We start from the raw sequence: 12,846 nt of genomic DNA on the forward strand, positions 1-12,846 counted from the left end.
TCCTTTCAACAGCTCAGCAGTTTCCCATTGTCAGACGAGGCTTGTCTGAGCGGGGACCAGATCACGCGACCGGTATGTCGTTTCACTGATATGTCACATCATGTTCAGATTTCTACCATGAGGCATCGGATCTGACCTGAGACGGCGATCATTGCAGGAACACAACCACTATGTCCTCACCACCAGCTTCCCCACCAGCGGCAAAGCGTTTAAAGCTCGATGCATCTGCAGGCGCTGCTTCTACACCCCTTTCACCCTCCGCTTCCCCGCACAAGGTCAACGGACACACGAACGGGTCACAACTGCCTCCTCCACCACCACCACCACCACCACAAGCCACTTCTGCTCCAGCTCCATCCGTCGCATCCACATCAGCTGCAGCCCTCAGCGATGATGAAGTTGAGACGGAAGAGCCAAATGCGGTAGAAGAAGAAGATCTGTCTCGCAGAGATATGTATCTAGATACAGTGAGTTACACGTGTCGGTGATACCCCTTTCATCTAAATTGGTGCTGATCTTTGCCTTCGACCAGATTTCGAGACAAGCACTGGACTTTGATTTCGAAAAGTTGTGTTCGAAGAGTTTGAGTAACATCAATGTCTACGCGTGTCTGGTCTGTGGAAAGTACTTTCAGGGGAGAGGGAGAGGCAGTTGGGCTTACAGACACGCGGTGGGAGAGAACCACAGAGTGTGGTTGAATTTGTCAACGGAGAAGGTAAGTTGGATCGTTCCGTTACAATCGCCAGCCTGGCTGACCAACTCCCAGTTCTACGTATTACCCGAAGGATATCTCGTGTCGGACCCATCCTTGAACGATATCATCCGTGTCCTTTCACCTCGATACAAACCTTCCACCCTTCCGTCACTATCCAAACTGCCCGAATCATCCTACACCCTTTCCGCACAAGAATACTTCCCCGGCTATATTGGTATCAACAATATCAAAAAGAACGATTATCTGAACGTCATCCTACAACTTCTGCTACACGTCCCTCCAATCCGAAACTTCCTCCTGAACCCCGATACTCCTGAACTGCAAGAAGACCGACGGCCCACGGAACTGGTCAAGAGATTCTCTACATTAGCGAAGCGATTATGGAACCCGAGATTATTCAAAGCGCAGATCAGCCCGCACGAATTCTTGCAAGAGGTTTCCAAGAGAAGTAACGGGAAATTCAAGATGACAGAACAAGGAGACCCGGTGGAGTTTCTGGGATGGATTGTCAATACCCTGCATAGAGATTTGGGAGGAACCAAGAAGAGGAACTCGAGTGTGATTTATTCCACTTTCCAGGGCAAGGTACAAATAGAAAATCAGCAAGTCATCATACATAAAGAATACGCCAGACCGGTCTTCGATATTGCTCGAGGTGAGTCAAAGTGTGCTAGCATGCTGAGGAGATTCCGCTGATGGAAGAGACAGATATACAAGCCATATCATCACCTTTCCTTTTCCTTGCATTGGATTTGCCCGCTACTCCATTATTCACCGATGTCAACGAGAAGAAGATTATTCCTCAGGTGCCTTTATCACAGATCCTTGCCAAATTTGATGGCAAGACGACCCAGGTGAGTGATCGATCCGTGGAGACTGCGATATGGTCATTTAACGTTATATACAGGAGTTTGGGCCGACATTAAAACGACATCATCTCACAATGCTACCACCATATCTGATCCTGCATATCAAGCGGTTCACGAAAAACAACTTTGTCGAAGAGCGAAATCCGACGATTGTCAATTTTCCCCTTCGTGGCGTCGATGTCGGGGAGTGTGAGTGGCCTGTACTGGTAGAGCCGGACAGCCGAGCTGACCTTTTCACAGATGTCGACCCCAACCCCTCCGATCCCATGCACACGCAATATGACCTTTTATCCAACGTCACGCTTGATACGAGCACTGCCTCGACATCTAGCGCGGGCACCGGTCCCGGAGTCAGCAAGAAAAACCAACCCGAGGAATCCCAAATATCCTGGAAAATCCATATTCGAGCAGGGCAAGGCGGAGGTGAAGCGGAGAAATGGTTTGAGATGCAGGATTTGCGGGTAGCAGAAGTCAGGAGGGATCTAGTCTTCTTGGGTGAAACGGTCATTCAGGTCTGGGAAAGGAGGGATTTATCCACAGCGAAGGCGTAAAAGAGCGATGTTGGATCGATATTGCGGTACCGCCTTCGCGCTTCAGTCGCGACATGACTTGACGATCCACCAAAACGCAAGCAAGGAGGTGAAGGGAGATGACTTGGTCTTTCCTCCTCCCTGTGAGTCTTCTATCCAACAAATTCAGGTCAACATCCAATTATTCATCATGTATTCTGTATCAGAGCAAAAGCATGTGCCGAAGGCTTGGCTTCTTCTGCACGCATGTCGGGAAGACATCAGGCGGAAGAGTTGGCGACCAAACCCATTGGCAAGCTACGTAGATGTCTCATGCATCTCCCTATGATACGATATAATGACAAGGTCGTCTTTGCTCTCGAACCAGGGTCATGATCTGGGACTCTTCGACGTCCGTCATGGAGTCAGGCTTTCGAGATACGAGATACATTATTCTTCGGTGCAAAGCAAATTAATGCCACATTTCCGGGGGCATTGACTAGCACAATCTCAGGCTTTGCTTATCTCTTGCCTACCTACTGTAGGTATCAGAATGGTACTACTGCATCCATCCTACAGGACAAGCCAAGTGGATATACAGCTAGCCCATCTGGTCCTCTGATCGTCACTGGACTCTTGTCGACTTGTGCTGTATATGCATGCACTTGCTGAGATCAGACCTATACTACGGTTTCTCATGGGCGAAGTTTGATTCTGATTCCGCTGTCTGCTTATCTCCCCCTCGACGGGCCCTGAATGATTGATTTCCAAGAATTCAACGTTTGTTTTCCAACGATACGCGGTGTGAACCGGAGGGGAACGCTTTGTTTTTCCAAGAATCGGAGGTGAGAAGTTGGATAGTAGTAGTGGTTTGATCACGGAGAGAGGGAGGGAGGGAGGGAGGGAGGGAGGGAGGGAGGGAGAACATGTATAAATGCATTGATCCATTCCCCTTCTCTTTTCGTTGCAACACCCCCCCTCTCTCTACTCGATCTCTCCTCTACCCTCTCTTCTCATTTCATTTCCCGCTTGGACGTCCATCAAAGTTCAAAGGAGAAATCGTTCCCTCTCACCTCTTCCAAACCATGTCATCACACCTAGCCCGAAGGGCCGCAAGGCTCGTGATCTCACGACCACCGACCATCGGTGCCCGATCTCTGTCCACCACTATCACAGTCCTGCGACCTAACCCTACTTCACCCAAACTATCATCCACCACAGCTACCCAACCTCATCCGCACGTGCCCAGCGAATCCTTCCACCCTTCACCCACCTCGGTCTTCACACCGCTCGACACCTTCGCTCCTCGGCATATCGGGCCACGATCCAGCGATGTCGAAGAAATGCTCAAGGTCCTCGGTCATAAGACCCTGGACGAGTTTGTCGATACTACGATTCCTAGAGAAGTGAGGATCGACGAGTTGACGAACAACTCCAACGATGCGAATGGATTGAGACCGTTGAGTGAACTTGAGCTGAGCAGGAGGGCGGAAGAGGTCGCAGGTATGAACAAGGGTATGAAGAGTTATATCGGTATGGGGTTAGTCGAGATCTCTTCATCTACCGCATCATGGCAGCTGACAGATCTGTCAGATACCACAACGCGATCGTTCCTCCTGTCGTCCAGCGAAACGTGCGTCACAGACTTTCGTTCTTGTCGATAGTGGCTCTACCTCCCGTACTAACCTACACGACCTCATCCCGTAGCTGCTCGAGAACCCTGCTTGGTACACTGCCTACACTCCCTATTCCCCCGAGCAATCCCAAGGTCGATTGGAGTCCCTGATCAACTTCCAAACCATCGCCATCTCCCTTACGGGTCTCCCCATCGCCAACGCTTCACTTCTTGACGAAGGCACTGCCGCCGGAGAAGCCATGGCCATGTGTCTCGCTTCAGTTGCCAAGCCCAAGTTCACCAAGGGCAAGAAAGTCTTCCTTGTCTCCCCCTCGGTCGCTCCTCAGACCATCGCCGTCCTCGAGACTCGAGCGAGTGGATTTGGCATCGAGCTGAAGGTCGCGGAGAGCAACGAGAACTTCGTCAAGGAGGTCGAGACTCTAGGAGAGGAGAAACTGATGGGTGCTTTGGTCCAATATCCCGATGTCAACGGAGAGATCGGGGATTGGGCAGATGTTGCTAGCAATGTGAAGGGCTGTGGTGCGAAGATGGTCGTCGCGAGCGATCTGCTCGCTTTGACCATGCTCAAGCCGCCTGGAGACTGGGGCGCAGACATCGTTTGTGGTAACTCGCAGAGATTCGGTAGGTGTCACATCATCATTTCTGCAAATCGGACCGCAGAGCTGATAAATGTTCAGGTGTTCCTCTCGGTTACGGTGGTCCCCACGCTGCCTTCTTCGCCTGCACCGACGAGCTGAAGAGGAAGATGCCTGGACGATTGGTCGGTCTGAGCAAGGACTCTCGAGGTGGACCTGCGTACCGATTGGCTTTGCAAAGTGAGACCAATCGACCCGTTACGTTTCTCTGGATGAATTCAGCTGACTGCATTCTGTTCAGCTCGGGAACAACACATCCGACGAGAGAAAGCTACTTCGAACGTTTGTACCGCGTGAGTTCACTTCTCTATATCCTCGTGATGCGACTAAGCTAAGTCTTCACGCAGCCAAGCCCTGCTCGCCAACATGGCTGCAATGTACGCCGTCTATCACGGTCCAGAAGGTCTTCGACGCATCGCTGGAAAGGTTCACTCGCTCACACGGATCCTCTCCGAGTCGGTCGCTTCGCTCGGCTTCACCACCCTCAACAAGACCTTTTTCGACACTCTTACCATTGACGTCTCCACTGCCGGTGTCACCGCTGCTCAGGTCCACGAAGCTTCCGTCAAAGCCGGCATCAACTTCCGTCCAATTGACGACAAGACTGTCGGTATCACCCTCGATGAGAGTGTTGGGCCTCTCGATCTCACCGATATCGTCAACGTGTTCTATGCTGTCAAGGGCGAACGCACTATCGAGCCTGACATTTTGGAGTCCCTTGCCAAGAAGATGGAATTGACGTCAGAATCAGTGACTTCTCCGATCGCTCACTTTGCTCGAACTTCCGACTTCCTCACTCAACCAGTGTTCAAGAAGCACCACTCCGAGACCGACATGCTACGATACATGATGCACCTTCAGCAGAAGGACTACTCGCTCGTTCACGGTATGATTCCCCTCGGTTCTTGTACCATGAAGCTCAACTCCACATCATCTATGATGCCTCTCTCATGGAAGGAGTTCGGCGGTATCCATCCGTTCGCGCCGGTCGACCAAGCTAAAGGTTACGAAGTTCTCATCAAGGAGCTCGAGAGCGACTTGTCCCTTGTTACTGGTTACGACGCTACGTCTGTCCAACCCAACTCTGGTGCCTCAGGAGAATATGCCGGTCTTCGAGTGATTCAGGCATACCATGAATCCAGGGGTGAAGGTCACAGAGATGTCTGTCTCATTCCCCTTTCTGCCCACGGAACCAACCCTGCCAGTGCTGCTATGGTCGGCTACAAGGTCGTCCCCATCAAAGCCCTGAACGATGGCTCTCTCGACCTTGCGGATCTGAAGGCGAAGGCCGAAAAGCACAAGGACAATCTTGCTTCATTTATGGTTACCTACCCCTCCACTTTCGGTGTGTTTGAGGAAGGTATCGAAGAGGCCTGTCAAATCGTTCACGATAATGGTGGTCAGGTTTATGTTGACGGTGAGTTGATCATTCGCCTCCAAGTCACTTTCAACACAGCTAGCTGAAAGAATCGCCTAGGTGCCAACTGTAACTCGCTTGTTGGTCTGACCAGTCTTGGCCAAGTCGGTGGCGATGTCAGCCACACTAATTTGCACAAGGTGTGTTCACTCCATCTTGAGCCTCAGTCAGTCTTGCGCTGACGAACCGTCTTAGACCTTCTCCATTCCTCACGGCGGTGGCGGACCCGGTGTTGGACCGATCAGTTGCAAATCTCATCTCGCTCCATTCCTCCCGACCCACCCGCTTATCACTACCGGTGGATCTACTCCTATCTCTGCAGTCTCAGCCGCTCCTTGGGGTTCCGCCTCCATCAACACCATCTCTTGGGCCTACATCAAGATGCTGGGGGGTCAAGGTTTGACTGAAGTCTCGAAAATTGCGCTCCTCAATGCCAACTACATTGCTGAGCGACTGCGACCTTACTACAACTTGCGATTCACTAACAAGAACGGCCGAGTCGCCCACGAGTGTTTGATCGATTTGGCCGAGTTCGAGAAGAGCGCGGGCTTGAAGGTGGCGGACTTTTCAAAGCGATTGCAGGACTATTCCTTCCACCCTCCTACCGCTCAATGGCCCATCTCGACTTGTTGGTTGATTGAGCCTACCGAATCGGAGCCCAAGCACGAGCTTGACCGGTGAGTTGAGAGTCATGCTGTTGCAACGTGATATGGCTTGTGCTGATATCCACAACTTTGACAGATTCATTGATGCGCTCATCTCCATCCGAAAGGAAGTTGACGAGATCATCGAAGGCAAACAACCAAAGGATAACAACGTCTTCAAGAACGCTCCTCATCCTCTCGGTCTCTTGACCGAAGAGAACTGGGACAAGCCTTACTCCCGAGAGAAGGCTGTCTTCCCTGTTGTCGGATTGAAGAAGAGCAAGTTCTGGCCCACTGTCGGAAGGGTTGATGATGGTGAGTCGTTCCCTGATCCTCTGACCAGATCGAAGTATGACTGATGACGGTCGTGTGATTAGCCGCCGGTGATCTCAACCTTGTTTGCGAATGTGGTACTGTTGAAGAGTACGCGTGATAGAGTCCACGACGGACACGTCTGGTTTTCGGTTTCCTTATTCTGGTTTTTAGATTGTACATACCCAATCGTGGTTCAACCTCATACCCACCTCATCTTCGCATAAGCACAATGCGATACCCATGTTCATCGCGCAATTCAACCTTGCATATATAGTTTTATTCCTGGGCCATACCCGCACTTTGTGTAGATTGCTCATCTTGATTTGGTGATTAGATGAGTGTCCCGTCGACGCTGGCAGAAAAGTAAATGCATTATATGACAGTTCTTGTTTCGCCGTACGGTCTGTGATCTACCACGGCTCATCATCGTCCATAACACCTTCTGTTCTCTTCCAACCTTCACTCTCACTCTCCCAATCATCGTCGATCCCATCTCCATCACCTCCAATCTCCCCTTGATCATCCTTTCCTTGTCCAAGTTGATATTTCTCCAATAAATCCTCTTCGTCTCTGCCCTCGTTCTCGCCCCCTTCACCAGAGAACACGACCTCCTGACCTCTTTCGAGCGCTTTGAGCCTCGCCGCGTCAAAGGGATTGAAGATCGCTTTCACTCTCAGTTCATCGAGTTTGGCCTTGGCCATTCGACCGCCCGTCGATCTCTTCGATATTGCTGATGGTGGAGGAGACCGGATCGAAAGTAAGTGTAACAGAGGGATTTGTGATGGTGGGTGAGTCGGTGAAGAAGGAAGGATGGAAGAATGGGTAGTACCTTCTCTTGTAATGGATGGACTACCATCCTCCCCCTCCTCCTCGACCTCCTCCTCTTCTTCTTCGTCTATTTGACTTGACTCGGATCGCGATCCCGAACCAACATCCAAATCATCGCTATCCCTTCGCCATCTCACCACTCTCCTAGTCGGCACAATAACCACTTTCCTTACGATCCTTCCTCCCTCCGGATCCCACTCATCTTCCTCATCATCGCTTATCGACAGGACCTTGTCCCTTCGCCGTGTCCTTGACGACGGGGTGAGATTGAACGAAGCGGCTTCTTCGAGGAGTGGATCGGGGGGAGGAGTGGGCAGAGGAGAATCTGATCGACGGCGTGATTGAGGTGGGGTCGACGGGCCAGCTTGGGCCGTGTTCTCGTCAGACATGATACGAGTTGGTAATGGCGGAGAGGGTACAATCGGTAAGATGTCGACACCGACAACGGTGTGTACAGGACCGTCTTCGGGTGATCCACCCGACTCTCTTATTCTTTCCTTTTGACGACCTACACGCCCGAACAGACCCATCATCTCGCTCGGTCGTCCTCTCTTCGACTCTTTGCCTTTGTTCCGCCCTTTCCCCTTCTCCACGCCTTTCGACCTGACAGTATCTGCTTCTCGCTTCACATCGTCCTCTAGAATCTCCATCATCAGCTTTGTCTGCACCGATGTGGACTTTTTTGTCGCGAAGCTTGTCGAGGTCTTTGTGGTGACTTTCGATTCCGTTTCCACTTCTCCAAAGAGACTCGTGAACCTTTTCCCTTCTCCACGAACACCTTTCATAGGCGAAGGACCCAGCTCATCCCCTTCCTCCTTCTCCTCCTCCTCCTCCTCCTCTTCCTTCTCCTCCTCCCCATCCTCATCATCCGAAGCAAACGGGAAACCTGAACCTTTCCCAACTAGTCCACCTATCTCATCTGATCCTCCAAATTCTAGCTCATCCGGCGTTTCCTCGCTACTTCTTCCACCCACACTTCGCCTTCGACGCCATCCGTTCCTCTCCTTGTCTTTCTCTTTGAGAGGAGTATCGGCCACCTGTTCACCCCTCAACCTCTTCCTCGCTCTCGTTCGTGGTGTGATCTCGGACCCACTGTCCCTCTCTCGAACTTTCCGAAGAGAATTAGCTTCTAAGACAGCTTTCAGCTTCCTCGGTGAGCTAGCATGGATGAATGGCGATTTCACATTGTTGCCAGCACCGGATCGGAACGCTCCCAATGGACCTGTGGATATTTGATCGGCTTCATCTTTCGGTGTAGCGGTGGTCGAGGGACGTTTGAAAGGTGATAATGGGGCCGGTTTCATCGGAGTGATAGTAGTCGTGGTTGTGAATGGATTGGGATCGTGGACGGGACCGGAATACGCCCTTTTCTTCTTCGGGGTCGTGAACAGTGTCCGAGCGGTAGGAACCGGCAGTGAGGGTGGTGGTCGCGGGGGAGACGAATCATGATTGAGTCCTGCCCGTGACGCTTTCCGCTTGAGAGCTATTGCACCTCCGCCAATTTGAGAGTTGGCAGGAAGTTGCAATCCGTCTGACCTAGAAGGTTCATCTGCATCAAGAGCGGCGGTGGAGGAAGAAGCACCAGGGACCCGTCCTAAGGCAGCTCGGAAGAATCCGCTCGCTCGACGGGCAGGAGGGGTAGGTGTCGTGGGATATTCTGAGGAAGGGATAGTCCGAGGTGTGCTCGTAGTCGTAGATCTGGACCGGACCGATAGAGAAGTCGATTGAGATGAGGGTCCAGCTTGACTCTGTTTTCGAGCTTGACTCTGCATCTGAGATTGCGACGAGGAGGAAGAAGCCGATTTGGTGAGTCGTCGATAAAGAGCGTATTGATCGGCTGTTTGCAACAACAACAAAAAAACCAAGCGTTGTCAGCGTCACAAGCTCGGGGGCGACGCGGTGGAATCGTATGAAGGTGGATGACATAACGCACCAATGTCAAAAGGATCCGACTTGATGTCCTCCTTGGTCGGATCTCTCCCGTGACGAGCTTTGAATGCCTTCTCCCATGATTTGACGGTAGCTTTGACCGATGCGATGTCCATGACAGCGGTGAGAGCGGTTGATAGGTAAACCAAGCCTCGGACAGAGAGGGAGAGAGAGAGTGGGCTGTGCAGTTGCTCGACACTGTTTGCCGTGAGCTGGTCGAGGCACTTCGCCCGTTTGGTGACTTGACTTCTATAGCTGGCAACAACAGATTGGAAGGAGAATGGTGCAAGAGTCCAACGCGTGATGTTTCAACGCGTGAAACCCGGATGGTGCGAGGGGTGAATCGAGGTAATCCAGATCCAAGCCCATTAGGAAAGATGTTTGTAATGTGATTAGAACGATTAGAAAAGCCACCGATCGCCGCCACGGAACCGAGCCTCTCCCAAATTTATCGCCGCGATCTTGTCGCTCCTGTTCCTTTTCGTTCTGGACTTTTGATTTGTGCGTCTCAATCGCTGAACCTTTCCAAGATCTCATCGGATCCTTTTGGGTCTCCCTTGTCATAAAGGATCAGACGGATATCGTCGTTCTACCTGGACTTGTACTTTCCTCTCTTGGCTTGATCTCTCAACGGAACACGTCCATATCGATTCGACGCTTCATCATGCGACCCTCCACCTCACTCCTTCCCCTGCTTTCGAGCTCTTCCCGATCCACCTATCTCCCCCTCTCAAGATCCCTTCACGCCACGGCGTACCGACTCAATGTCGACACCACCAAACCCACCAGCATCCCAAAGACCAAGAGCAAATTCATCACGGATCGACCCGTCAAGGTCGACCATCGACCCGTCTTCCCACCGCCTCACAACCCGTTCGAGCCCCCTCCCCCGCCGAAACAGTACAGCGATCTGACGTTGCGGGTCCTGCATCGGATCAACAAGATGGCAGGGTACAATGGGAGACGGAGGACGAGCGCGAGGGAGTCGGGGAGGATGATGAATGGAATTGTGGATGCTGTTCAGCTGGATAAAGCCTTCTGGTACGGAGGTGAGTGCGATCGTCCGTCCCCATCGGTTCGATTAGCGATTAGGATGGCGAAGAGTCAAAGAGCTACGAGAGCAGTGATCGTAAAGTGATCGAAACAAAGATCAAGTGTCTTCATGTGTACTGATGCATTGGCCTTGACCTTATCAGAATGCGATCTGCCCAAAACCTTCCATACCTTCTTCGCCGTCCATCTCCTCTACGTTCTCGTCACTCTCGTGCGACTTCGAGCTTTACACAACGATATTCCCAACCCACTCTCACCACTCCCTCAATCGCCCTTACCCGGACCTCCGGGCACGACGCCTCCTCCTCGATCTTCTCTCTACGACACGATGCAACATCTCGTCGCGCCCCGCCACGAATATCGATACCAGCAGATGTTGCTCACGCATTTCTTCAACATTGTCGAGAACGAGATCCGATTGATGTTGGGTGCGGAGGTCTCAAGGGACTCAGCGATCAGAAGAAGGATGGTGGAATATTCTCAGCGATGGCAGATTGCTCAAATGACCTTGGACTATTCCCTCGGGCTGAGCAAATCGACCCAAGTGGAAGAGAGAGAAGGAGCAGATGCGGAATTGGCAAGTTGGGTGTGGAGGTTGATCTTCGGTGGGAGAGGTTCGGGAGAAAACGGTCAAGGTGATTTGGTCTATCCTGAAGGCGAAGGCATGGTGGAAGGTAAAGAATTGCAGATGGCAGAACAGATCGATACGATCGTCAAGTTTATGAGAAGGGAATTGAAGAGATTGGAGAGTATCGACGATAGGGACGTCATCGCTGGTAATGTCGGAAGATTCGGTAAAGTCAGATCGTGATTTGACGACAGATGCATCGACTGTGGATCACATAACCGAATGAATATGGTACATTGTGTTTGTTTGTGGAGTGATGATGTGTATGTGATGGGATTTGACTTGAAAAGATCGCTGCTTGAATTTGATCCGAGTCCTACGCTATGATCTCGCCTGCATGTTCTCGAGCATGACCACCTCGCCGTCGTCCGCAATAAGTTTGTATCGCACTGTATGGAAGTTGAGCACAACTCCACATACACTACACACGACAGGATCACCTACCTATTCTCCAAGCACCTTGTTCTTGAGGCCTGATAGAGGTGAAGTAGACAGTCCCAGCACCTGGTAGGATACTCGTCAGCTTTCGATGGTACCAAAATCACGCAGCTCACCCTTATTTCCCTGTATTCGGAAGCTGAGATCGACACGACCTTGCATCAAATTGATCTAGAATATCAATCAGCATCCCAACAAAACTGAATTCCAAGCTGCTTCCTCCACGCACCGTTCCGTTGATCCAAGGCTGTCCCAAGGCTGATTCCCGAGCAATTAGCATTTCACTTGAGCACTAGCACAGCTTCGGACTCACCCCACCAATTCTCCTGTAATCTCACGTTCTCACCCAGGATCCCGATCACCTGTGGTGAATTTCGCAGTTGGAATGTGACCTGTCTCAGGACGGACGAGGCGAGTCTCTCTGAAGGATAGGACCGTCCCAGAGTCAGTTCGTGCTCCACCATGCATTTCTAATGATGACAGCGGGGCTGAGGCTAACCCGAGTTAGTGGCGTGCAGAAGGAAGAGACCCCATCCCAAGCCTAGCAGACCGAGACCGACGACTGTAACCGATCGGGGCAGATATAAGCTGTATGATCGCTGATGTTCCTTGGACTACGCCAGCTTACCTAAAGGTGCTCTGCTCTGCACGACCCAGCACGACATCAGTATCGATACGACGAGACTTGGCTCGACAAGTGGCTATCTTTGACCCACCTTCAACTTGGGTAGATCTCTCCCGCCAGGTCTCTCATAGACCAATCTCGGTCTACTAGGTCCCGAAAATGCTTCTTCCCTACTTCTTGCTTCCCCTGAAGCAGCAGCCGTCGTATACTTCTCACCGCCGACTTTTGGCCTGGTACCGAGGGGCGGCATCCCTCTTATGGTTTCTGGTCGATTATGGACTTCCCGAGGTGACGATTTGTCGGCAAAGACGGTCGGCTCGACGGGTATCTTTGTATGGTTTGCCCGGACCGACAGAGGATGAAGGGAGTTTGTCGGTCGAAGTGGCAGTCTGGGAAGGTAGGGACGCATGTTATAGGGCGTGGTGCGGTACTGAGAAGTGTCGTGGACGAACACTGAATCAGACGAATGAAAGAGATGAAGATATCCGGGATAGAAACGTTCAAAAGGTCACCACCGGTCGATGGGATACCACTGATACTGCATGTAGGATGGGATAAAATCATGAAAACAAAACCAAAGGATATATTTCATCCTACGCGCGCTG

At 51.5% G+C, this 12,846-nt stretch overlaps 5 protein-coding genes across 5 annotated transcripts; 3 read left to right on the plus strand and 2 right to left on the minus strand.

Annotated features, from left to right (window-relative positions):
* Positions 1 to 170: 170 nt before the first annotated feature.
* IAR55_002325 (uncharacterized protein) lies at positions 171 to 2,135 on the plus strand (the record flags this gene model as incomplete). Its single annotated transcript, XM_066945440.1, has 6 exons — positions 171 to 467; positions 533 to 715; positions 767 to 1,370; positions 1,424 to 1,569; positions 1,623 to 1,773; positions 1,825 to 2,135. The coding sequence occupies 6 exons, from the start codon at positions 171 to 173 to the stop codon at positions 2,133 to 2,135; spliced, it is 1,692 nt and encodes a 563-aa protein (XP_066804129.1).
* A 1,043-nt stretch (positions 2,136 to 3,178) lies between these two features.
* On the plus strand, positions 3,179 to 6,858 carry IAR55_002326 (glycine dehydrogenase; the record flags this gene model as incomplete). Its single annotated transcript, XM_066945441.1, has 10 exons — positions 3,179 to 3,633; positions 3,687 to 3,726; positions 3,801 to 4,350; positions 4,407 to 4,544; positions 4,606 to 4,657; positions 4,712 to 5,781; positions 5,842 to 5,921; positions 5,977 to 6,458; positions 6,523 to 6,740; positions 6,803 to 6,858. The coding sequence occupies 10 exons, from the start codon at positions 3,179 to 3,181 to the stop codon at positions 6,856 to 6,858; spliced, it is 3,141 nt and encodes a 1,046-aa protein (XP_066804130.1).
* Positions 6,859 to 7,150: 292 nt separating this feature from the next.
* On the minus strand, positions 7,151 to 9,613 carry IAR55_002327 (uncharacterized protein; the record flags this gene model as incomplete). Its single annotated transcript, XM_066945442.1, has 2 exons — positions 7,151 to 9,405; positions 9,502 to 9,613. 2 exons carry the CDS (start codon positions 9,611 to 9,613, stop codon positions 7,151 to 7,153), a joined length of 2,367 nt encoding a protein of 788 aa, XP_066804131.1.
* A 548-nt stretch (positions 9,614 to 10,161) lies between these two features.
* Positions 10,162 to 11,361, plus strand: IAR55_002328 (uncharacterized protein; the record flags this gene model as incomplete). Its single annotated transcript, XM_066945443.1, has 2 exons — positions 10,162 to 10,546; positions 10,694 to 11,361. 2 exons carry the CDS (start codon positions 10,162 to 10,164, stop codon positions 11,359 to 11,361), a joined length of 1,053 nt encoding a protein of 350 aa, XP_066804132.1.
* Positions 11,362 to 11,499: 138 nt separating this feature from the next.
* Positions 11,500 to 12,805, minus strand: IAR55_002329 (uncharacterized protein; the record flags this gene model as incomplete). Its single annotated transcript, XM_066945444.1, has 9 exons — positions 11,500 to 11,567; positions 11,623 to 11,682; positions 11,733 to 11,787; positions 11,846 to 11,874; positions 11,930 to 12,037; positions 12,116 to 12,178; positions 12,245 to 12,260; positions 12,333 to 12,694; positions 12,754 to 12,805. 9 exons carry the CDS (start codon positions 12,803 to 12,805, stop codon positions 11,500 to 11,502), a joined length of 813 nt encoding a protein of 270 aa, XP_066804133.1.
* Between the last annotated feature and the right edge of the window lie 41 nt (positions 12,806 to 12,846).

The sequence above is a fragment of the Kwoniella newhampshirensis genome, chromosome 4, assembly GCF_039105145.1.
Source record: "Kwoniella newhampshirensis strain CBS 13917 chromosome 4, whole genome shotgun sequence".
Lineage (NCBI taxonomy): Eukaryota > Fungi > Basidiomycota > Tremellomycetes > Tremellales > Cryptococcaceae > Kwoniella > Kwoniella newhampshirensis.